Source organism: Falco cherrug, chromosome 9 (genome assembly GCF_023634085.1).
Source record: "Falco cherrug isolate bFalChe1 chromosome 9, bFalChe1.pri, whole genome shotgun sequence".
NCBI classification, from domain to species: domain Eukaryota; kingdom Metazoa; phylum Chordata; class Aves; order Falconiformes; family Falconidae; genus Falco; species Falco cherrug.
In genome coordinates, this window is record NC_073705.1 from 32,209,233 (window position 1) to 32,233,990 (window position 24,758).

Consider the following 24,758-nt stretch of genomic DNA (forward strand, 5'->3'; position numbering starts at 1 on the left):
AGTGGTGCATTTTGTTTTGGAGCATACTGGTAGTAACAGAAGATACAGTGCATAGTTTTTTAAAGTTATCACTGGAATACAGAAGTGTTTCTACTGTCACTCCAGTTGTACAGCAGTTGCGTGAATTTCAGTGGGACTTGGGTTTTGGCCTAATTGGTCAATGAGTCAAAATTGCAAATGATTTCAACAGATAACTGGTGTTAGAAGCTGTGAAGAAAACTAAGCTGGTGTTCTGTGTAACTGAAGTATGGGTTGTTGTGGACTGCTCTTGTGCTCTTTGTGTTGAAACTGTTGCTGTTCTAAGAGCAAAGTTCTTTCTGTAGCTCTCTGTTTGGCTTACAACAAAATGAAAAGAGCTTAGATTCACAGAGAGAATGAACTAAAAAAAGAAAGTGTCTTTGGTATTTCTGCTTGCTTCTTAAATGTGAGCATTATGTGTACTTATCCTAAGAACTATACAGACATGAAATAACTTCATAGTTATTTTCTATGGTACTTACTCTTTGTTAGTGATTTAGTTAAGACTCCTGAAAATGTTAGGATATAAAAGTGAATGTCTTGGCAGTCATTTATGGACAACTCTCAGCTGTTAGTACTTAACACTTTCATTGCTGGAATTGTTTGATAGCAGAGTGGAATACTTCTGCCCTCTCGTAAAGTTTAAATCTACACTGTAGCTTTAAAGCAAGTGTTGGCGCAGGTATATTGTAGCAGATTTTATGCCCTTAATATAGAATATTGGGAGTTGGCTTACACTTAGCTACAGGCTGGCTGTGTATTGCACACTCCAACCATGCTGCTTTTACAGTTAAACTTCCTGCGTGCCTACTTAAGATACATCCAAGGAGGAGACTTACTGTTCCAGTGGGACAGGTGATTAAAGTTCTCAGTAACTCAAAGATCTGTGTAAATCACTAATGGGATTGGTGTCCTGAGCTCCACTGCATTGTGGTGTTGTAAAGTGTGGATCAGACCACTTTTGCATAAATACTTACCTTGTACTTCCAAAACTGTTTTGAGTTACAGGACATTTTTTTCCTCTTCAAAATAAAGCCTATTTTAAAAACACTTGTTCTGAATTCTTCCCATTTCAGGGAGGTCTTATGCATTTGTATAGAATGTATCTTCCCAAACCTCACATTAGGCTTCATTTCAGTGTCTTTGCGTCTTGTAGCTTGTAGGGCATGGAAGAAGAAATTAGGCTTTACAACAGGTACAGTAGCTGCTCCTAGAAAAACTGAGCTGTAAGCAGGCTGCTTTGTGGGACTTCATGCATGCCTTTTCCTTAGGGAAAGTGGGGAGCAACTGATGATTCAATTATTTGGCATATAGCAATGGAGCAAAATAAGTGTTAAACATCTGATGTTTAAGGATTAGTTTGGGAGAGGAGGGTATATTAATTGTGAAATTTAGACTTTTGAATTATTCAGCCAGACAGGAATGGTGCCGAGACCCTTGTGGTAAGAAGAATCTAAGCTCCTTTCAGCTTGAAGTTGAGTAACCTAATACTGATCTGTGACTACGCGAGGAAGAACAGTGAGATCAGTACCTCCTGTACTTATTAAAAATCTTTGTCCCAACTTGTTTACACTTGGGTTCACTGGCAGAAAAATCAGTAATGCAGGTAGTATCCATGGTTTGGAGTTTGTATCAATGCTAAATGGGATGCCGCAGTTGGTAGAATAACATTTCAAGCAAGCCTGCCTGATTCTCCCTAAAAAGCCAGGAGGCAACTGTGTGACTGCTGTTTTAGAAATGTCTTAGATGTTAACCACATACTTGGTATGTTTAATTTAATTTCTCCAGGAAACAATACTAGCTGCCTTCTCCTGCAGTACCTGTGTATAGGTGTTGTAGTCTTGCTTCTTAGAGCTTATAAAGTTACCTGGCTTACTATTTAAAATGCATGGGTGTATATAAGCAGAGCAGGCAGACCAGGCTGGTTCAGTTAGTATCTTCTGTCTGCATGTTATACATAGTCATTTTGCTATTAACAGAACAGAGGCTTTAGTAGATGTAGGCTTCCTGTGACAATATATATATATACACACACATGCACAAAGAAGCAAATAGTGGCATTTCTTTTATAGTTGTATAATTGGCTAACATATGTACCAGCAAAGGGAGTCTGTGCTCAAATAAAAAAAGGACTGACAGTAGTAAATATTTGACTTAAACCAGCTCATTGTCTTTCTGCTAATGCAGGTGATGTAGTTCCAACAGACCTGGTAGTTCTGGTGGGTTGAAGTCTGGAGACTCCCAGCATAATGAGAGAGTTACGTATTACTTCTCTCCAGGCAGAACCTTGTAACTGGGAATTCCAGCTGGGCTTGGAAAGGCAGTTGTAGATGTTACGCAGTAGGAATGTGACTTGAGAAATCTTGTTCTCCTATTTGGTTGTTTCTTCTTCCACCCCTCTTGTCTATTTTAAGAATTGGTGCTGGCAGTCAGATTGGGTGAAATGCAGTAAATGTGCTCTGTCAAGAGTTGCTGACTGAAGAGTAAAATGTTTTCCTGGGAAAAAAATATTTTTCCTTTATTAAAACCTGCTTCTCCATAGAAGAGTATTTTGAGATTATTTTTTCTTTTTTAATTGAGGCTTTATGAAGTCTTAACTTGTAGAGATGTTTTAATACATGTTAACTGGATATATAAGTGACCACCAGCTTTCAGGAGCAGATGTTGCTACTGTGACTGCACTGAATTGTGTCATTCAGCAAATGTTGTAAGTGATGGCTAACCTGTATATTTATAGTGACTTTCTCTTTCTTCCTCCCCAACCCCCTTGTCCTTAGCGTTTCCATGGTTCGGAATGGATATCGGTGGAACACTGGTTAAACTGGTCTACTTCGAACCTAAGGACATTACAGCAGAAGAGGAACAGGAGGAGGTGGAAAACCTGAAAAGCATTAGGAAATACTTGACCTCCAATACAGCCTATGGTAAAACTGGCATTCGTGATGTCCATCTTGAACTGAAAAATTTGACTATGTGTGGACGCAAAGGAAACCTGCACTTCATCCGCTTTCCCAGTTGTGCCATGCACAGGTTCATACAGATGGGTAGTGAAAAGAACTTCTCCAGTTTGCACACTACGCTTTGTGCCACAGGAGGCGGAGCTTACAAGTTTGAGGAGGACTTTAGAATGGTATGTGAACAATTAGTATGGGTTCAGTGGGAAGCACTTTGGTAAAACATCAGGGGAGTCCTTCTATTAAAACTTGAAGAGAAAATTACGGGGTTTGTCCATCCTAACTGGTTAAGACTACCAGAATCAGTTTGTTTGTTAATTGGAATTACTGAGAACATGGCAGGGGCCGGGGAGGGTACTCTACTTGCTGAGTGTTCTACTGAAGTATTACTGTGCAGGATGTCTTCAGAAAATGGGGTTTTTTTAGAGTACAAATGTGATGATCAGATGCTTCATAAACAACTGAGGGTGTGTTATGACAACCCAGAAGCCTGAGACTACAGGTACTCATCTTGCAAACTGGCTATCTATTGGAAAACCAGAAATTAAACTATACAGGCTGGAGATTAGATTCAGGTTCCCTTTTGTATTAATCTTCAAGCAGACTTAAGTCAAGAGTCTGTAAGACCAAGTGGGGGACAGGAGGAGAAACAGTGTATGGAAACATGACAATAGCAGCTACCTTTTGATTTCAGTTCTGGGAGTACGTCATGTGAAGCAGGGCAGTTCAAGAGGTGACTAGGTCCCAGATACCTTAGCATTTAAAAATAACCTCTGCAGGGAGCTCTGGAAGCTCATATAGATCTGAATTTGTAGATCTGCTGTTTGTATAAACTTCAGCAATAGTCCTAGCTCCCAGATGGGTGCACTGCAAAAATTGATTGTGGCAACGGAGGCAGAGCATGCTGTTGTACAAACTGCGTTAGAGAGAAACAGTCATTTGGGAGGCAGTTGCCTGTTACGTATGTGTCTCTACTGGGACCTATCTCCATTTTTCTGGAAAAGAATGATTAGTCTGCCTGTACCAGAGCAGCCTGACTAAAATTAATGTTATTGACTTGGCAGGCAGGTCTGACTGTCCCTAGCTTTTGAGCTGTTCTTGAGGGTAGGGGATGGTTGCTGGGTATGACAGGTTAGATCAGTTGCTCCTCTGTCTCTGCTTCAGTCTAGGGAGCTATCGTACTGATTTACCAACTGCCGTTGACAGCAGTCCTTGGCTTTGTGTGCTTCATTAACTCCAAGCATCCATTCCTGCAGTACAAGACATTTTTCCGTTGTAAATACCCCTCACCTACCAGATGACCAAGATCCTAAGAGGGAAAAAGGATGTTTTAAGAGATCAACGTAAATTCCAGCTGTGATACTGTTCTGAGTCATTTTTTAGTGAACGCTGGACATGGAAGCAGCTAGTCTCATGAAGGACTATCAAGTTTCTGAATTGCTGTAGTAGTCCACTACCAGTGCCAGACTTCTTGTCCTTTAGGCTGATTGCAAGTCCCTTATGTGTTAGGGCCTAATGATAAGAGAGTCCTCAAAAGTTTTGGTTTGTCTCGCATAATGTAAGGGTGTTGGCACCACAGTAGGAGGTGAGTTCTAGTGCTAGTCAGTGTGGCCTCATTTCAGGTTTTTGAGTGTCCTTCCACGTGTTCATGGGATGATTCATTCTCTAGTGACAATGGGAGGTCACTTTGGGACTTTATGAAGAGGCTGACTATCCATTTGGAATGGTCAGTGCTCCCAACTTCATCTCTCCTGCATCATGTAATAGCAGCTAGGGTTGCTTACTTAATAGGGAAGTTCATGTCCCTCACTCCCACAGCTGTTCATTTGAACTGGAAGTTACCCGGTGGCTATCACAGCTAGGCATTTCTCCCCGTAGCTTTGGCTTTATCTAGTGTAAACATGCAATTTGCAGTGAGGGACCAGTCTCTGTCATCTCATTTGCAATACAGTCAATGTAGCACTGGAAGCCACGGCTGAAGTCTGGGCTGTTTTGCTAGTTATTGTACAAAAATATGAGGTCACATAGCAAGTTACTGGTGGACTCAGGCATGAAATCCCACCTCTCTGCAGTGTTAGTTAACATTCTGTGTGCTGCAATACTCATAGGTAGTTTAAGAAAAACACTGTAAAGGCTGGTGCAGTGTTTTGTAGCATTGAGCAACTGGTGAAGTGCACTCACACCTGAGAGCGCTTTGGACACCTTCTTACAGCTATCCATTTCCACACCTTCCTTTACAGCAGGTATTTCTTGGCTCAAGCTGTAACAGCCATAGAGTATTAAAGAAGCAAATACTATTCATTACATGAAGGTTTACTTGCTTAATCTCTCTTGAAGGGCTGAGTGTCCTCGGTAATGGCACTTAAATTATCACACTTCATCAGCTGTTGTAACAGCAGCTGGCTACCTCAGTGTGTTATGCTGACTGTAAATTGACATTGGACAACAGCTTCAGGATTGCTCTCTCAAAGGATTGAAATACCTGTTTCAAATATTTGATCACTCTAATGCACCTGTAGAAGTAGAGAACATGTCATCAAAATCCTGCTGTTGCAAGATCCCATATTGTATAATGTCTTATATGGAGGAGGCTTTAAGTGTTTCTGTTATTTAGAAGCAATATGGAAAAACTAAAGTAAGTTTGTGAATGTTATTAATTTCATAAAAAAATCTGGCTAAACACTAGGAACCTGATACAGATAACATGCTTTTGTTCTGTTTATTTCCCTGTGTACATGCATTTAAGTTACTTGTCTCTGATGGTATTTCTAAATGCTTATGGGACTTTGAGGATTGCATAGATTTAGGACAAAAGATCCCACATATTGCAAAACAGCATTCAAATCCCAAAGAAGGAATCCTTCTAAGATTACAACTTTTTCTCCTTAAAATAGACAAGCAAACACCCTCTTGTTAATTGCCTGCTCCAGTGTCTTAATTTTGAATCCCTAAATAAGTTAAATACGTTTGATCTAGACATCTCTTCTGCTTTTGTATATTATAAAATAAAATTGGGAGGCTTCTATTCACCTTAAGCCTGTCTTCTGTGCCATAGAGAGGCAACTAAATCTACAAAGCTAGCTAGGTTTAGCAAGGTTTAGCTATCTGACCTCCCTCTTGTGTGATCTACAATGCTGGATGGGAGGAGACGTGGAAGAGTCCCCATGAACTGCTTGGTGACTGATGGCAATAGCAGTAGCCTGGCAAATCATTTGATTGATTCTTAAAATCTGAATGCTTCCCCTAGAAGCAGGAAAACTGACTCTATTCATTAAACTAGACTGCAGAAATAATTTTACCAACCATATGGTTATACTTAATGCTCATTGAAGAGCATCAGTAAATAATTCACTAAAAGGACTGTTTCCAGCTTAGGGGGTGTGTTTCTTGTTCTTGTTTTTTGTTCTTTGTATTTTACCCCCTTTCCAAATTACTGGTCTTTACGGCTGGCTGACTTTATTTTCAGGCATGGATGAATCTGTTGCTGAACTTCACTGATAATCCTCCCTCCTTTCCTCAACTACATACTGTCACCTCCCATTCTGGAAATTCTCAAGTAATGTCACTTCTGTAAAAGTAAGGAGTACATAGACTGACTTGCTTGTGCATCTGTAACATAAAACTCTCTGTATTCTGTGACTCCTCCATGATAGCCCATGCACATTACTTGCACAAAAGTATGCTGTTAATGTAATGAGGAATAAATTCCTTGGTTGTTGCTTAGTTTTTTTTAAAGCAACTCAAGGTAAAGGATACATAGGGGATGAGGAAAGAAAGGATTATTCAGATCTTTTTATGAAACCTGCTCTATTGTAAAATTCCTGTCGGTTGCAGTGGCTCAAAGGTGGGATCTTTGTATCCCTTTCCTGAACAGACACTTAAAGAACCTGTCTTGGTAGAAATTGTACTGCTGTCTTCAGTAGTGGCAGGGTCTGGGCCGAAACTCAGTCACTTAATACAGAACACTTGGGACAGGGAAGGAAGGCAATGTGTTACCAACACAAACTTAAACTCAGGCTTTACCTTCCCCATAACCTGTAAGGAAAATGCTTTAAGAGTAAGCTTGGCTGTTGGAGAGTAATTTCCTTGTGCCAGTTATTAGATTCTAAGGCTTGACTTTGTGGTATGAACTGAATGCTTGTGGATGACTTTTAGATTGTATTTATCTTAAAACAAATAACTCGCTGTCCTGTATTGTGGGATGAGTAAGCTGTGTAGCCCTAGGTTAACATAAGACACCCAAAAATCTCATTGCGCCTCACTTGCTTGAGGAGGCTGGACACTGCTGCTCAGGCTGTAGGTGCTGGCCTGTAGTGCATAGACTGGGCTAGAGCTGAAAGTGGCATCCAGAGAATGCGTGAAGTAGCCATGATACCTTCTCTTACCACTACTGCAAGAAGCTAGGAAGCTCTTCGGAGGGAACGTGGAGAAGCGTTGTGCATCTCTTCCCTGCCAAGAGAGGGGAAAGATCCTTACAGCTAGCTGGGCAAAAGGGCAGATCCTCTGCAGAGGATCCCAGACTAGTTCTTTTTTTAAAGGCTGGTGCAGAGTCTGTCTTCTCTTTTGCGTCAGCAGATGTTGGGGTTACCCTTAATTTGCATAGACTTTGCCTTGTTTCAATGTGAATGGGTAGCATCTGTATGTAGCAACAAAAGACTTTTTGTAGATCCTTGAAATCAGCTGGGTTTCAGGAGTTTGCCAGGTGAGAACTGTCATGGGGAAATGTTCACAACTTCCTTGCTGTGTTGCACTCACTTGTAAGCATGGTTCAAGTCCCGAGTCCCTCCTTTTGATGGTACTTAAGAGTTCCTTGAGGTTCAGAGTGGTTTGTTCCCTTCTCTCCCCTGGTATTTAAAAAACAGTTCAAAATAAAGAGGTATTTCTACTGTCTGGCTATAATGCAGAAAAATTGGTCTTTGTACAAAAAAATGTACATATGGTTTCCCTGTAACCTTCATAAATTTTTCCCTCCAGGGTCCTGTATACTACTTCGTTCTGCAGTTCTTCTCTCATAGCACACCTTTCTGACATAAAATTTTCTAGGGAGGCAGCATGCTGCATATAGTTACAAGAGTGCAGAGCGGAGGAAGTTGACCGTTACTCTTTCTGCCCTCACTTTGGGGCTTGTAAAGTGCTGGAAAATAATCTGCATATGCATTTTGTAAAAAGTTCTAGGAAAAAGGTCCAATTAAAATGTGCTTCTGCATACAGCTCCCATTTCTGTTTTGCATTTTTGCACATAAACTTTGATTCCCGCGAGAAGAAGCGGTTCAACCAGCTGAAAGATGAGGACAAGTAAGTCTGTTGTAGGTCAAGTGATGACACGAGATAAAAAAAGTTTGCCTACTTGTGCATTAGTTAGGATGTTTACGGGCACATGTATTTTGTGATGCAGTTTTGCTGCTTGAGTCATTGTAAGCAAAGAAACAAATAGGGAAAAGGCAGTTCTGTATGCCAGGAAAGGGACTGGGAATTGTGACCTGGCTCTATCACAGCTTCTTGTACAAGACTGGATTACTACATTTCTTGCAACTGAGCCCTAATTTGTGTTCAGAAACAAGAACAGTGGTGGCTCACTGGGCTCTTTGGAGCCTCAGAGGTCTGGTGGTTGCAGAGCTTACAGTTCTCTGAATGAAGGGGGATTGACATGGAATACTGATGCCAGTCTTAACACCTTCCAAAAATCAAAACCAGACTGCAGCAACAGCGCAGGAGAATAGTTTTTCAGTCTGCTATGAATATCATAGATGAAAGAAAGCAGTAATAGGGCTTTTCTGCTTATAGGGTATCAGCTGTTAAATATAGCACAGAGCTATAAAAACCAGAACAAAATCTAGTGTGTCTTTTATATGTGGAGGGCTGGACCTAATAAGTGCTTATTATGCTTAGTGCTTGAAAAAGAACCTTTGATTTACTTCTTTTGTTCTATCCTTACAAAACTGGTGAGCTGCCTGGAGACGAGAAACAAGGGTTTTGTCTGGGTGTTTGCACTGATGCCAGCAGTGTTTTACCCTTAGATTTGTATTGCTTGCTTGTGTCTTGCAAAGTCTCTCACTCATGCTTACCTATTAATAAAAGTTTAACGTGGATGAGACAAAAGCAGCTTGTGGCTGGCTATTTGGCTTATGGGAGGACAGAAGTTTTGACAGTAGGGGCCATGAATCTGCTGATGACTTGTCTTTGTATAGCAGGCTTCTGGTTTGTAGCGTGGTTGTGCGTGCTGTATCTGTGTTACATCGTGTTTGGTCATGCTGCATCTAGCTTATACAATAAGATGAGCAAACTGAGACTGTACAGCCAAAATCTAGAGAAAGATCATGGTTAGTATAGAACCCTTCCTTATTCTGACTAGCTATGTGCAATGTTAGTTGAGTTTTAACAAAATAAATAAATCCTTTGATGGGTGATGACTTGGTGGGCTTCATACAATGTCCACTGTGAGAAAGTGTGCACGAAGCATTTGTTTTGTTAATGCCTTGTATTGTGTATCTCTTGATTAGAGCTTTTCCCTTCAGTCTAATAGCAAGAAATTGCTGAAATCCAAGATATTTGCAAAGTAGCCTTAACGTTTTTGTGATATTTCTTTAAAAACTTTTCTCCTGATTTGTGTTTATTTGCTGGCCAAATGGTTCAAGTCTTTTGTGCTGCATTTCTGTAACTGTAATTTGTGTAGCCATGTGGTAACCAAGAAGAAAAATAGGAAGGGATTGCAAAAGTTAAAGGAAGAAATACTGAAACAAGAAGAGATGATCTCCACCTGTCTCTGTTGTCCTATGAATAACTATCTATACTGAGGTCTTTGGTTTGGTGTTATTTAGTCTTGTTTATTTTCTATGGTTCCAGGATTTGAGGACTAGCTAGTATAACAAAAGGGCAAATCCAAAGAGTAGAATGGCTTTCAGTTAAGACGAGTTAGAGCTATGTACAAGTAAAGAAAAAAAATTAAGGGGAGAGATTTAAATAGCTCAAAAGAATGTAACCTATTGGCCGTGCCTGTTCCACAGAAATACCTTTCCTCTTTATAGTGACTTAATATAGCCTCCAGAATTAAAAATAGGAGGTAGTTAGCCTTGTAAATCTTCTCCATGAGCTGTTGTAAAAACATCCTGCAATATGCAAATGTTTGAGAACTAGCTCTGTACTGTGTAACTGCCTTGTGTTCCTAATACCCTGTTGCTTTTTCTGCTGGACAGTAAGACCTACTTTGTAGGTATGAGAGTGCAGATGACCTCAGGGTTTGGATAGGCCATTTTACTATTGTATTTTTTTTTTCCTCCCTCTCCCTAACACAGGTTAGCTCAATGTTATCTGGAAAGGAGACTTTCTACAGATTGTCACTGTATCCTATTTCAAGAGATGTGATTTCTAATTCTAGTAAACAGAATGCTGTGGCAAGTAGACATGTCTGTTTAAGTACAGCCATGGGTGAGCTGTGAGGTCTCAGAGGGAATGTCCTTCTTAAGCTCTTTTTAAGGGGGTTTTTCTATTGTTTTTCACCAAACAATGGGAATACCCTGTTTTTCATAAGGCATTTTAAAGTGCTCATCATAATTTAAATAAATAGCACTCTTGGGTTACTGGTGACGTATACTAAAAAAAATGTAAATCTTTTGAGCATAATTGATCACGTACTTAATGCGTATTAACATAAACACGTGCACTTTGTAAGGCTTGTAACTATCTTGTCTTTAACTGAAGTTTCTTCATCATAATGCTTCTATTGAAAGTTTAATTAAACTGCTGGGAAATGTAGTTGGATGATGAGTTAAAGCACTTTGCAACCCGAGGAATGCTGCTGTGCAGGCATGTGTCAGATACTGTCCAAAAGCTGCAGAACACAGCTCGTCTTGGGATGGGGATGAGGGGAAGGAAATCTATTGCTTCAAAATAGGGGTGAGGGTGGGAAATGTTTCCTGCTTGCAGAGCAGGGAATATCTCCGAGGCAGAGGAACGAAACAATATTACTGGTCAGCCCGTCATTGTTTTGTGAGGTACCCATTGTGAGGCAGATAGCTAACTTCTTATTTCGGACTTCATGCTTAGACAGATCTTTGTACTGTTTAAGTAGCATAATGTGTTACTATTAAACTGATCAAAGTGCTTCAGTGGAGCCTTTTGTCCTTCCCAGTGTTGTATTATACTAGGAAATGTTTGTTAATTTCTTGTTCTTTTCCAGATTGCTGATCTACAACTCCATAAACTGGATGAATTGGACTGTTTGATCCAGGGCCTCCTTTATGTTGATTCTGTTGGTTTCAATGGCCAGCCGGAGTGCTATTATTTTGAAAATCCTACAGATCCTGAACAGTGCCAGAAAAAGCCTTACTGCCTTGATAATCCATATCCTATGCTGCTGGTTAACATAGGCTCAGGGGTCAGCATCCTAGCTGTGTATTCTAAGGACAACTATAAGAGAGTCACAGGATCCAGGTAAATTTAATTCTGTGTTATTTAAATTCTTTTTTTCTTCTTAATAATTGAACAGATAGAACCAGACAGTGTGACTGTTAGGTGGAGCCCCAAATTGTTCTTGTCTTCCCGTTGCTTTTAAAAGCCCACCAGTAGCAAGGCTGGAAATATCCTAGGATTCATTCAGAGAGGGGTTCTACAGCAGGGAAATCATTGATCTTTTCAACTTCAGAGCTGCCTTGGTCTATTCTTGGTGTTCATAGCTACTCCTGTGTCTTGCTGTAAATTACCACAATAAAGCTGTCCCAGTAAATTAATCTTCTATGCCCTGCTTTTTTTTCCCAGAACAGCCAGAACAGTGAAATAAAAATGTTTGGACTAAACAAAAACCTCTTGCTTAGTAGTTAGGATATATCTAGGATATAGGAAAACTCCAGTATTACTATTGAATTTTGGCAGAGGAATCTCACTAGATCTTGTTTCCTTGCTGTTTGCACTAGTCTTTGGACCATACTGGTGAGAAATGCCAGCATGTAAAATCTGATTGTATTCTTAAATTGTCCTCAGCATAATTTCAGCCCAGGTCAGCTAGTGCTCTCTGAAATTATTTGTAGGGTACAGCAGAGTTGAAACAGTCTCTGGCCTATGTTCAGTAAGAGATTTAGATGTGACTGTTCTGTTTAGAAATTCAGAAGTTCAGTAGTGTGGATGCAGAATTTTGTTCTCAAGGCCAAAAAAAATAGTGTGAGGCATGTTTAACTTTATAGAAGTGGCAACAGTGCTTACAGGAAACCATTTCAGTTACAAATGTGTCCATCCAGACTAGTAGTAAAAATACCAATAAATATATCGCATTTTTTTCGCTTACATGCAAACTAAATTGATATATTTCATTTTTAGTGATCTTGTAATCTTTAAAACGGAAACCTAAAAAAATCCCTTTCCAAAACAACAATCAAAGAAGCTTTTTGCATTTGCTATAGTTGTTTGGAAAGCTGTATTCTGTTCTTTAGTGCGTTACATATGAATAAAATTTCTCCTGTATACTGGACGTGACTGCATATGTGTCTTCTGTTGCCTTATCTAGGGCATATCTTTGCCACAGTGGTAGCCATGAGCTATTTTTCTGTATACAATACAGATGAACAAACTTGAATGGAAGCAGTATTGGTTTTCTTGCGTTTCTGGTTGTTTTTCAAGCATAGCACTTTTGATACCTGTAGATGCGCTTCTGATCGTTTCCACTGCGAAAGGAAAAACATGACTGCAGTGTGTTGCTGACTTGTTACAGGTGATGAAATCAATACTGTCTTGTGGCTGGTGTGCAGAGCTTCCTACTGTTCAGATACTGAATATATTACTGTGCTACTAGACGTGTTCCGAAAAACTTCCCTAATAATCCAAGAGCGCTGACTTAAATGGTGTTCCTATCTGACTTCCTGTACTGCTTCATGGAGTGCAAGTGTGGTCTCTCACTAATCTTCTTGTTTACAATGGCTCCAGTCGGTGTGACTCTGATCAGTGCAAATAAGCTAACTTTCTCAAGGGTTAAGAAAGAATGAGGAAGGACGTAGAGGTTAGTAAGTTGAAGTTCGTGTCTGTTAAGGCTGAAGAGTCCGAAGTAGAATCTTAATGAAATGAGTTAGCAAGCTGTTACACAGTCAGATACTCCCTGCTGAATCAATATAGTCGGTAAATACCGTAGTTGAGCCTATGCAAGATGCTATAGTGACTGCTCCTTGCTCAAGAGTACTTTGGAGGGCTGAGACATTCAGGGCTGATGCTACTCTTGCTTTGAACAGGAACCAACCAGACTGCTTCCTGCCACTGGCTAGGGGAACAAGATATGTCTTGGCTGCCTGCCCCTGCGTAGATATTTAGCTTTGATCTCTGTTTATTCTTTCATTGCTGACTTAAGTGATCTGCTGGCTAATTATTCTTGCACAAGGAAAACTTGCTAGCATGCTACAAATAGCAAACAGCCATCTGCGGTGTTGTTGGATTGGACCTTATTCTTGGCTAACCCTTTATTTAGCATCATTTGTCCTATTTAAATATTAAGGACTTAAGAGTAGTTCAGTTAGAATCGTGCTGGATGACATTTGTGTTAAATACAAATTAGAGTGTCTGTCTTCTCTGAGGGAGGAGCTGCAAGATACAGTTGGTAGCTATGTAGACAGTGTTGCATTTAAGAGTCTGAAGAGCTGTGCTAAAAGCTGATTCAAGCTGCTGGTCTGAAAAAACTGTGCTTTTCCAGTCTTGGAGGAGGAACATTCCTGGGCCTGTGCTGCCTGCTGACTGGCTGCGAGACGTTTGAAGAAGCGCTAGAAATGGCCGCGAAAGGGGACAGCACCAATGTGGATAAGCTGGTGAAAGATATTTATGGAGGAGACTATGAGCGGTTTGGCCTTGAGGGGTCTGCCGTAGCCTCAAGGTACGTTTTAATTGACCTGGTTTTAAGCAGTTCCATGGGAAACTTCCTGTGCATGCTGAACTGAGTGCATAAGCCCTGGACTATGCACTGTGTCCATGTGAAATGTCACTCAGAATTCATCATGTGGTTCGTCTAGATCTCTCACCTACTTCTTGCTTTTTTTTTTTTAGGCAGGTGTAAGCAATTCTTGATGTAGTTTGCTTCTACTTAAATTACTGTTATTTTAGAAGCGTCTTCACTCATTTTTCTGCCTTTCCAATGAAATCCCTTTTCATTTCAAATCTGCCTCAAAGCAATGGATATCAAATCCAAGCAAAGCTCTTTAAATGATAACATTTCTAAGGGTTTTTAACGCTCCTGAGTAACTCTTATTAAAAGGAATAATCTTCCTCACACAGCTTTGGTCATATGATGAGTAAAGAAAAGAGAGATTCCATCAGTAAAGAGGACTTGGCCAGAGCTACTTTGGTCACCATCACCAACAACATAGGTTCTATTGCTCGCATGTGTGCATTGAATGAGGTAAGATAGCGTATTTACTATGAGCTTAAAACCTTGAGAAACAACATAGATATTAGAATACAACAATGCATATTGCTGGTATAGTAGCTGTGTAACTGGCCTTACTAAATATGCATATATTTAATATGGTGTTCTGAAACTTGTGATTTGTTATGTGTGTGCTTTGATGCAACGTGTAAGGTATTTTGAGCTTCAAAGGTAGGGAAGAGGGGTGAAAAGTTGGCTGTAAAGATCTCCTTGATCCATTGATACCTGGAGCTGTTCGGTTTCTCTCAAGCTGTAATACATTGATATTAACACCTTTGTAATCAAAATTAATACTCCCAATTACCTTGTAGTTATTAACACAACTTAGTATACCATGACAGATTTTTTTTTTTCTTTAAATAGTATTTTTCTTGGCTTGTTTTGATAGCATGATGTGTTCAGTGGTTTGATAGATATAAGATCCATTGTATCAGGTCAGACGGAAGAAAAACAGAGCTCATTATCCTGCCTCAAACTCCTATTATGTCCTTGTTATATTCTTTAGGCATGATAATTATGAACGGATTGTTCCATCCATACACTTTTCCAGCTTCCAGCAGTTAAAAAACCCAAACAAACAACAACAACAAAAAAACCCAAACAAAAAAACCAAAACACAAACCAAAACCCCAAACATGAGGCACTTGTTTTGAGCTGCAAATTGCAAATTTTATATTATGTGGTAACTAATCCCTTTTATCTGCTCTTGGTGAATTTATTTAATATTCTTTTTAATGCATAGATGTTTTTAGGTTCACAGCATTCTGTGGTTAGAAGAAAGTGCTGCTTTTTTTTTTTTTTCAATAACACACCCACACAGCTCAGAAAACCCCAACAAAACAAAGCTAAGAAATTCACCAAACTGCTATCTGGATATATAGGATATATCCAGGATGTAAAGGATACTTTATCCAGGATATAAAGGAAACTTTATTGGATCCTATTAGCTTTTGCTTTATGAGAAATAACAAATATAATTCATCACTAGTGCTTGTGGTGCGTTTCATTTTTGGGTTTTTTTTTTTTAGTAAATCTTTATATCTCCCTGTTGTTCTTTCAAAGACAGAAAGTGCTAATACTTGGTCTCCTCTCCTGTGGAAGACGCTGTGTGCGTCTTTTCTGCTGTTTCATTTTGTCTTTTTAATCTTTTTGTGGTTCTGATTTTGAGATTGATCAGATCTTCATGAAGTATTCAGACAGTGGTTGCACAATGAATTTATGTGATGGCATATTGATACATTTAATGTTCTGAGTTCCTTTACTAAAAGTTCTTAATATTTTATTTTTGTGAGCATGGAGCTCGTATTTTTAAGAAACCAGCCCCTCCACAGTCTTTCTTGAGTGATAGTGGCTAATTTGGAGCCTGTCATTGTCTGAATACTGAAGTCTCTCTGTGTCTTCCCCCTTCTGTTTGTTGTGTCATTGCACTTTTTTAACTTAAACCATCTGCCATTTTATTACTCGGTCACTGAGTGTCTCTTCAGCATTGCTATACTGCTCATTTTTTATTCTGACTCTCCTGAATAACTTTGTATGCCAATAGGTATAATGTTTGTTGCTGAAGTTCCTCTCTAGACCATTTTTAAAATATGTTGAACAGCACAAATCTTAGTCCATGTCCCTATCAAATGCCACTGATAACCTGCCTTCATCATGAAAAGCGGCTACAGACATTCGGGGAGTGGGGGGGGGGGACTTTGACTCTTTGTCAGGATGGTTCTCTTTCAATCTTCTCTTTGCTTTCAGCTTCTTTACAGTGTTGCCTTGTGGCATGGAGTTCAAGCAGCATTGTACAGGGCTATCAAAGCATGGAGAGTTGCAGCAGGGGACCACGTGCAATGCATTCAGAGGAGGGAATAGGCTACTAATGAAACTAATGCTTCTGAGTCATTGTGGAGGAGTTCCTAACATCTTTGTTTTGTGGGCAGGTTTACTTAAAAACTGGACTTGATCCATAGAATTTTGTGAAGGAATCTGGATTGATGTGTGAAGTATTCTGGATTTCACAGACAATGTCAAAGTAGAATTTCTCCAACGCTCGAACTAAATTACGTAGCTTTAGAGAGTGAAAACTACATTTAGTAGCTTTACATGCTATTAAAAAAAACTCCAAACATGATACATCATTGGAAGTAAGCGAATCTCCAGATAGCTTGCTCTTGCTGGGGAAGGTAATGCTATCATTCTGCTAAATAAGCTGGACACCTAAATTGCTTTTGGGAGATGCAGCTCTGACTCTCACCAAGGTTGATGAATGGAATGCCTAAATAAGAGCATTAAAAATGTTGAATATGATATATTCTTTTGTGGAGTTTGTGTGCATTAGATTAGAGTTACAGTGAAGCTCCCTTCTAGGTTCTTTGACAAAATCAATTTATACCCTGAAGCGTGAGATTTGGTAAGTTGTTGGGTGGTTTTGGGTTTTTTTCCCAGTGATTGGAGCTTTTATATTGTGTTGCAAATGACTTGCATATGTGCAGGAAAAAATGCGGCTGGGTAATAAATGAAATATTCTGTCTGCAGAACTTCAAAGCAAAGTTTGCTTGCACAAAGTTGGCAGTGGGGCAGAAAAATTCCATAGTCTGGAACCATTTGGCTACACATCATTTGAAACAGTCTGTCCTAGGCACAGCAGAACTGCATCAAGAAACCAATCTCCCTGGTTTATACTTTTCTTACTGGCAGAACATGCAAGTTGCATCTGAACGAGGCTTCTTGCAAAAATGGGTGCAGAGGTTATTTTATTGCATCTTTGGTATAGATTCCTCTCTTCAATTATATTGGCAAATAGGTGTATATACTATATTGTATCTATACTACAAATTTCTACTGCAGGGTAGTTGAACAATTTAGCAAGACCTCACAGAGTGAAAGAGTGCATGTCTTTTTCAGGATGTTGTAATTTGGTTAGTTTAAGTAGGCATTTTGTCACTATCCCTTAACCAGTTTAAGACTTCTTAAGACTTCTGTCTTGAATGTTTCAGTAATGAACAATTTAAAAGTAAATTGGCCAGGCTGACTTAAGAGATAAAAGTAGCATTTCTTCATTTTTTCCCAACTCCTGGAAAACTCTAAAGCTGTTTTTAGTTCAGTTCAAAGACCCAGGAAACTTTACATCTTTAACATATTTTTTAACCTTCTTAAGGAATGTTGGGGGAAAAAAAATATGTGAAATTTGCATGTTGATATACACTCTGCTATGCTAATAGATATGACCAGTATTTTTAGATTTAATTTTTTTTGGTAATTTTTATACTCTTAAGTACTGCTTTCTTCAATTTCTGGTAACAGTAGCTTTCTGTGTGTATTCAGCAAAAAATACAATTTCATGAAAATTAAGTTCAAATGTAGATTCTAATCAATTTGATGGTGTTGCATTACAGGAAATTAATTAGATACATGTTTGTCCCTCTATTCAGAAATTACTTCAGAGACAAAACTGCCTTGCCAGAGGATGCAAAGTGTTCTTGGCTGTGTTTAATATCAGCCTTTTGCAATTCGAGAAGTTCTTATTTTCAGCCATATAAGTTCCTAAGAACAAGTATGAATGCATGCTGATACAGCTGTAGAGTCTAAGATAGATGGCTATAATCATTTAAATAAAGCTTGTGTTGTGTTTGGTGTGAGGACAAGCAGACATGTAACTCAGTCATCAGAGACTGGGTAAATTAATTACTGCATCTGGGTATCAGCACTCTCCAATACTGAGCATTCAAGTGAGGATGTTCTCTGTGGTATGTCACCTGCGCAGTACTGGACACAACAGGACTGTGGTCTGTAGCAAGGTGATTGCTGCAGAACCAAGTGTTGGGCTTTACAGAGCTGTAAGAGTGTGGAGAGGTCACACTTGGTAATTCTAGCCTCTATGCAGATTTTCGGTGGTTTTCAACAGAGGACTCTAGAAGATACATTTCTAGGGCTCCTTCAGGACTCCTGTAAAAGCTTAGGTCTCAAAGATCTGTTCTCCTGCTGAATCTTCTAGACCAATTCTAGTGTATGGTGAACATCATATGGTACACCAGTCCAAAACGGAAGAGCATTTTTATGCATAGCAGGCAAAACGGGGCTAGATAAGGTGGATATGGCCATTGTTTCTAGTACTAGAACTGTTGCTTACATGCACTGATGTACGTAAAGTAAAGATAGCGTATTGCTTTCTCACAGATAGTGTAGTGCTGATTATTCAGAAATCTTAAGCTTCTGTATTTCAAGTGAGCTTTGAAACAAAGGAATGCAATACATCAAGTATGATGTTGGCCACGTTTCACTTGCTTTTTGAAAATGGAGCCACAGTCCAGATAATAGACAGTGAAAGATGCTTCTGCCCATCTCTACTGTAATCCTCCTCAGATACAGTTCAGAGCTTCTCCATCTGGATTTAATAATCATAGTGATCTCTGGAAAGTTGCTTCATTTAACAAGCAGAGGAGAAAGTTGTCTTCAGTGCAGCCATGTCATATATGATTAAAAGAAAAACAGAAAGAAAAGAAAAACACCAAAAAACAACACTTATAATCATGTTCATGTTAGGAAGGGCCTAGGCTTTTAAACAAATACTCACCAACTGTGATAACAGCCTCTCTCTTCCTTTGGAATAAAACTTCTGGTTTTTTTCCTTGCAACACCTCTACTTAGCAGTCAGTAACCCTGGGGGCGGGGGGTTGACTTTCCAGCCTGGAGAGTTTGTGTAACCCAAAATTCCCGTTTAACTTTATAGTGAAGGCAGAAGTGCATGTTGAATGAGACAAATAATGCAACTGAAGATAATTTTTGCTGGTCTGCTTTTCAATTTTACAGAATATCGACAAGGTAGTATTTGTTGGCAACTTTCTCAGAATTAATATGATTTCTATGAAGGTGCTAGCATATGCTATGGATTACTGGTCCAAAGGACAGCTGAAAGCTCTGTTTTTGGAACATGAGGTAAGGAAATACATATTGAACTTACTTTTATTTGTAAGTACAAAAATCTTGTGATTCTTGACGTCGTGAAGTTAAAACGGAGAATTTCTTGAAGTGACCGCACAGACTTAAGTTCTACATAAATATAATTACAAATTCATTTGAAAATACCCCTTCTTAACTCCTTGGCTTGATGACTAATCTTGTAGAATTTGTTGCTGAACGTTGCATATTTCTTATTTTTGCTTTGTGACCCCAGTACCAACAATGTTCATTTGTGTGGTCTGATGTAAAAATCTCAACTAGAATTAATTTTTGTAAACAAAATTATTTTGTAAATAATTTTGAGGTGACCGTCAGATGAATATGTTTGTAATGGAAACTGCCCTGCCTCAGTACAGCATCATTATAGTGGTTCTGTCATTTCTTGTGTTTTGACAGTTTTGGAGAACTGTGTAAGATTTCTCCCGGTATAAGGCCCTTTCTTGGACCTAAACAAGGCAATATTAAATCATAATTCAGATACAGCAAATACCTGGCACAGCAGGTTTGATGTTACAAGAAAGGTCTTTTAATTGCCTTAACAGAACTGAAGACTTTACATGCTCGTGCTTATGTCTTACTGTAGAATTTGATTTGGTTTTGTTTTGCTTTTGCCTCATTTAAAGGGTTATTTTGGAGCTGTTGGGGCTCTTCTAGAGTTGCTTAAAATGACAGATGATCAGTGATGAAGCTATCTGAAGAGATTCCTACTGCAGATGCTGCTGGATAAGAGTGAAAGCCACTACAAGGATGGAAATGAAGCCATTATGGTAGTTCTACCTGCTGGATTTGTAAATAATTTAAAATCCTTTTAGCTGATCTTTAACTTCTGGGTTTTGAGCTTGTACTTCAGAATTCATACTGGGATTAATGAGATTTTTTTTGTTCTGTACACTGTATTTTTTAGGGGAAAAATGTGCAAAGCGGCCAAACATACAGATTTTATGGATTTATTTTAAAAAGTGGATACTGTTTAATGTAGGACCTGCGATATGAGGCATCTGCTTTTCTTCTGGGGTTTACTGATTAGCCTAATTTTAACTTTATTTAGTAATCACTCTAGGAGATTTTTTATCTTATTTTCATGACGTTTCATGATTTGTTCTTGGTTTCAAATGAAACTACAAAGCTGATGCATTTTACTGTGAAAACTAGTCATTGATTGTTTTGCCTTTCCTTTTTTCCTCATTAGATGAGACACTTTCTTATTTAACATCCCCCTGCCCTGTGTGTGTGCCCCCCCAAAAGAAAAAAAAAATTTACAAGCTTTTCATGACTACATGAGTTTCTTGGCAAGACTGCAAAAAGACTTGATGGGCGCAGGGGGTTTAAGATTGTAGTTTTTCAGTAGTCATGACTTGGAACACAAACAGACTGCTAGCTGGTTTTGCAGGACTAATTCTCCTTTATATTAAAAAAATTTAAAAATATACAAACTACAATTTAAATTATTGGCTTGACACTAAAATGAAATGCTGTCTTTTGAAAATCTGATTTATATGGTATATGCTTGGCATTAAATGACAAAGGGAGGACTTTGTTTTCATTTATTTGAAGACTTTTTCTGTAGTCTGTAATTTTTAACTTGTTCTTAATCAAAAGCAACTGATAACTGCATTATTCAAAGCCCAGTTTCTAAATTTAGAAAAACACTGACTAATGTATTTTCTGGTTTTAAGCTAATGTTAACTTTTCTTCCAGGACACTAAGATTTTAATGTTTATTCCAATAAGGTATTTTCTGCCTTTTTTTGATTTGTGGACCTCTAGATGGGTTTTTTTCCCAGTTGAATTGAGACCCCTTTGAAATCTATGTACTTAGGTTACTGAGTAGCGTGTATAAACTTGCTTTTCTTAAACACCATGAGGGCACACAAATCAGAGGCTGAAAACCAGTACATAAATGTTTTTGTCTTGCAAAACTGTATGTGATATCACATAATGTAAAGGGCTTATCACAGGGACCGTATAAAATTCAGACATTTATTATCCAGTATATTTTTGGAAGGGGGTTTATTTCACTTTATAATATCCATTAATTTCCTTATCTCCCAAATGTTAAAACAAATTAATATTAACTGAAGTGTTAACTTGTCTGATGGAAATAAAGACCACTACTGTTTTGACGGTTTTAATGTTATCTGTGGAATTAATTTCTTGAAATCAGTGATGTGAAATACATAACACTGTTTTGTGACACATATAACTAGCTAGTTCCATATAATTCTTTGGTTCTTGACATTTTTTTTTAATCTTCATTGCATTGCTGTGGTCTTTAAAGCTTTTTGGCAGCTGGAAGTTGACATTTTCATAGACTATAAACTACAACAGTTAGCATGTTGTAGTTGATATTTGTATGAAATACTAGGCTTGAGGTAAGTGGGAGTAGTTCTGCTCAGTGCCTTTGGTTTTTCATGAACAAAATGAAACTTTCATTAAGGTTATTTGCTAAGTTTTGCCCGCAACTAAAGATTGGGTTGTATGCTGGCTTTTTTAAGGAAGACTAAGAGGTAACTGCACCTCTTAGGATAAACGGTAGAGGGAAGTGTAACATCGACAGTGTAACTGCGCTTTGCTGAAGCAGCGGAGCTCGGGGCAGTTTGTGGGGTTGGTTTGTTTCAGAGAAAAGATTCCATCTTTTTCTCCCTGGTCAGTTTTTGAAGGGAATTTGATATGGGAATATCTGTCACTTAAATATTGCTGCGTTCTTATCATTTATAGTAATATAATGGTAAGTAAACAAATAGGAAATAGCACTTCTTTTAAGATTAAAATCCTCTAGTCCTAAAAAAAAAAAAAAAAAAAAAAAAAAATTGAAACCCTAGGAAATCATACAGGAAAGTATGTATGGACTACGCAAGATGCACGAATTGAAGCTGTGTGGTTGAAGAAGGAAAGCACAATTCTGGTAGCCCTGGCCTTAGCTGTAAGATTCCAGGTCCTGTCAGGTTAAGTTGATCACAGCAGTGGTAAGAGAAGCACAAAATAAAATGTTAACTTCAAAATACTAATTTGAAATTTAAAATGCGTAATAGGTAAGATGCTGTAGTTAAAAGGCTAGAAAAAATACTCTGAAGCGTATACTACAGATATGAATACACTTGGTTGGGAAAAGTATTAGCAAATTAATAGGATGGAGAGTTAGAAGTCACTAAAGAAGAGAAATTAGAGGAAAATGGCACTGTAAGTCAAATTCTTCCTTTCCTGAAGGAGAAAAGCCTACTGCAGAAGTATTTCTCTGTTGCCTTGAAATCTGCAGTTGACTTTTTTTCTCCTTCCCCACCAGAAGCATCATATGAATCTGCTAGTACTGTAATTTGTTTGTTTACCTCTAGACTTTGCCTGCCTTTGCTAGTCCCAACCTTTGTTTTCTTCCTGTGTATCTCCTCCATAATTAAGGTAATGGACAAATGATAGTGAGATTGATTTCTAGCACTGTTCCAGTATTTTTGCCATAGGGGCGCTCTTTGGCACTGTTCTAAGCATCACTGTTATGAATTTTTCTGATTTTATATGGGTTTTATGTGCAATTGCTGTCATCCTGATGGGAGGGCTCTTTGCCCTGCTTCACCATCCAGAGCTACCTAAGGAGTCTGAAAACAGTCTTAACTCAACTGCATAGATGAATTTCTACTATAACTGGTACAAACTGGAAATTTGAGCAAGCAAAGCTCTATTGCAGCACTATTGATGAGTTGTATTGAGAACCTAGAATTACCCGGATACTTGGATCTTTTTGTTTTGGGAATGGTGAGGATGAAGGAGCAGGCTTCCCTGAGGAAGATCCATGAGTTTGCAGATTTAATATGTATTCAAAACACTTGTTTCAGTATAAATTTATGAGAGCTCTTAACAAGCTAGGCTATGTTAATCTAGTTTCTCATTCTGAAACATGTTCAGGTAATTATGTAAGCCGGAGCAGAATGAGTGGGATTCCTTCCTCTCAGTTGTGATGGCTTGTGCTGTGATCTGCTTCTTTTGGACTCAAGTATTTGTTCTTGTGAAACACATGCTGTTCTCCTCATTGTCTCCCCCCATGCCAAGAAACCCCAATTTTTAAAGGTTTTGACAAAAAGTCTGATTACATCCCATAGGAAGAAGGGTCTGTGTTTTAAAGTAAAGGTTTTGGACTGAATTGTCAGGGGGGGAAATTGCTAATGTTGACTGAAGAGTGAGACAACAAAGAGTATTTGCTTGATCAGATTTGGTAGAGAAGACTAGCACACGGGCAGTACAAAAATCTGACTTCCAGGGCAAGTGGGGTGTTTGCAGTGCATTCCACCCTCAGCAGAGCTGTCCTGGTGTTTCACTGTTATCAGCACTTACGTTCCTGTTAGACTGTCACAAGATACTTGCAAGTGATTTTTGGCAGGACACAACAGAATTTGAGATGGGAAAACCGTATGGGGTTGAACTAGTGACAAAATAAACATACATGATTGTTTCCAGTCAGATGAGCTCTTCTACTGGGATCTGTTTTTAAAGTAAAAGGTGTCTGAATTTGGGATTAAATGAAATACAGGCAATGAAGAAGACCACAGTCTGTTTTGTCTATCGTACCTTTTAGTACCTGGGAGGTAGAGGACGTCTGATCTCTAGGATATCCTGGAAAATTAGTGCTTGTTTAAACCTAAAAAATTAATCCAGTTTCTGTTCCTCTAAGTATTATTGGTGCTGGTTGAAACTTAGCTAGTTGCATGATTATTAGTGTGCTTGAAGAAAAAAAGACGTGTAGGGACTGTGCAATAAGTGTTCTTCAAGCCTTCCCCTGAAAAAATCCCAACAAAAAGAAGCAGAATAAAAATTGTGCTGCTAGTTGTAAAGGTTAGGAGAACCTGTCAACTGCCTTGGGATTTGAGGTTCACCTCAAGCAAGAGGAGGTGCTGGTGCTTGGAGGGATGGAGGAGAAGTGAGTAACAAAAGCTGAAGCTCACAAGAGGGGAAGCTACCAAGCCGGGGAGAGGGACATGGCAGCAGCATCTCCAGAGCTTTCTGGGCATGACACGAACAAGGTGGGAAGGGCCCTGCGGGGTAGGCAGCAAACTAGGTCTTTGTTAGTGCAGCCCACGGGAAGTGGGTGGCAGAGGTGGGGGGTCAGGTTGTCTGACAGAATGGCAGGTGTGGTCCTGGTGCAGAGGGGAGGAAGGGTGCAGCTGGGTATCAGTGAGCTAAAGCAGTTCATGGTTACTATTTGGTTGAAGCACCCTGGTGTAAATCACCCAGCGGCTTGTGCTGAAGCATTAGGTCTCTGGATGTAGATATGCCCTCCAGTGCAGGCAGTTGCTTGTCTCTGTACGTGAGACACACAATCGGGGATGTACTGGCCTCTGAATTATGATTTTTTTTTTTTTTTTTTTAATCAAACCCATTTCTATGCTATCATCAGAAACGGCTTTTTTTTTCTGCAGGCCTTTTTTTGCAGTTGCGTGCAGCTGTGCAAAGCAGCTATTT

General features: G+C 39.0%; 1 protein-coding gene across 7 annotated transcripts in view; it reads left to right on the plus strand.

The window, feature by feature from the left end:
- Window positions 1-21,901, plus strand: part of PANK1 (pantothenate kinase 1) — a 48,367-nt gene extending 26,466 nt beyond the window's left edge. For 4 of the 7 annotated variants that reach the window (XM_055721453.1, XM_055721449.1, XM_027797507.2 and 1 more), the window contains 6 exons: window positions 2,796-3,148; window positions 11,149-11,402; window positions 13,639-13,815; window positions 14,214-14,337; window positions 19,162-19,287; window positions 19,935-21,438. In XM_055721453.1, the coding sequence (XP_055577428.1) occupies window positions 2,813-3,148; window positions 11,149-11,402; window positions 13,639-13,815; window positions 14,214-14,337; window positions 19,162-19,287; window positions 19,935-19,994 (1,077 nt within the window). In that variant the 5' untranslated portion in view covers window positions 2,796-2,812 and the 3' untranslated portion in view covers window positions 19,995-21,438. Of the gene's footprint in view, window positions 1-2,795; window positions 3,149-11,148; window positions 11,403-13,638; window positions 13,816-14,213; window positions 14,338-16,110; window positions 16,660-19,161; window positions 19,288-19,934; window positions 21,439-21,856 lie in introns of those variants that run through there. The other 3 variants (XM_055721450.1, XM_055721452.1, XM_027797510.2) reach the window with 3 other exon arrangements.
- Window positions 21,902-24,758: the final 2,857 nt, after the last annotated feature.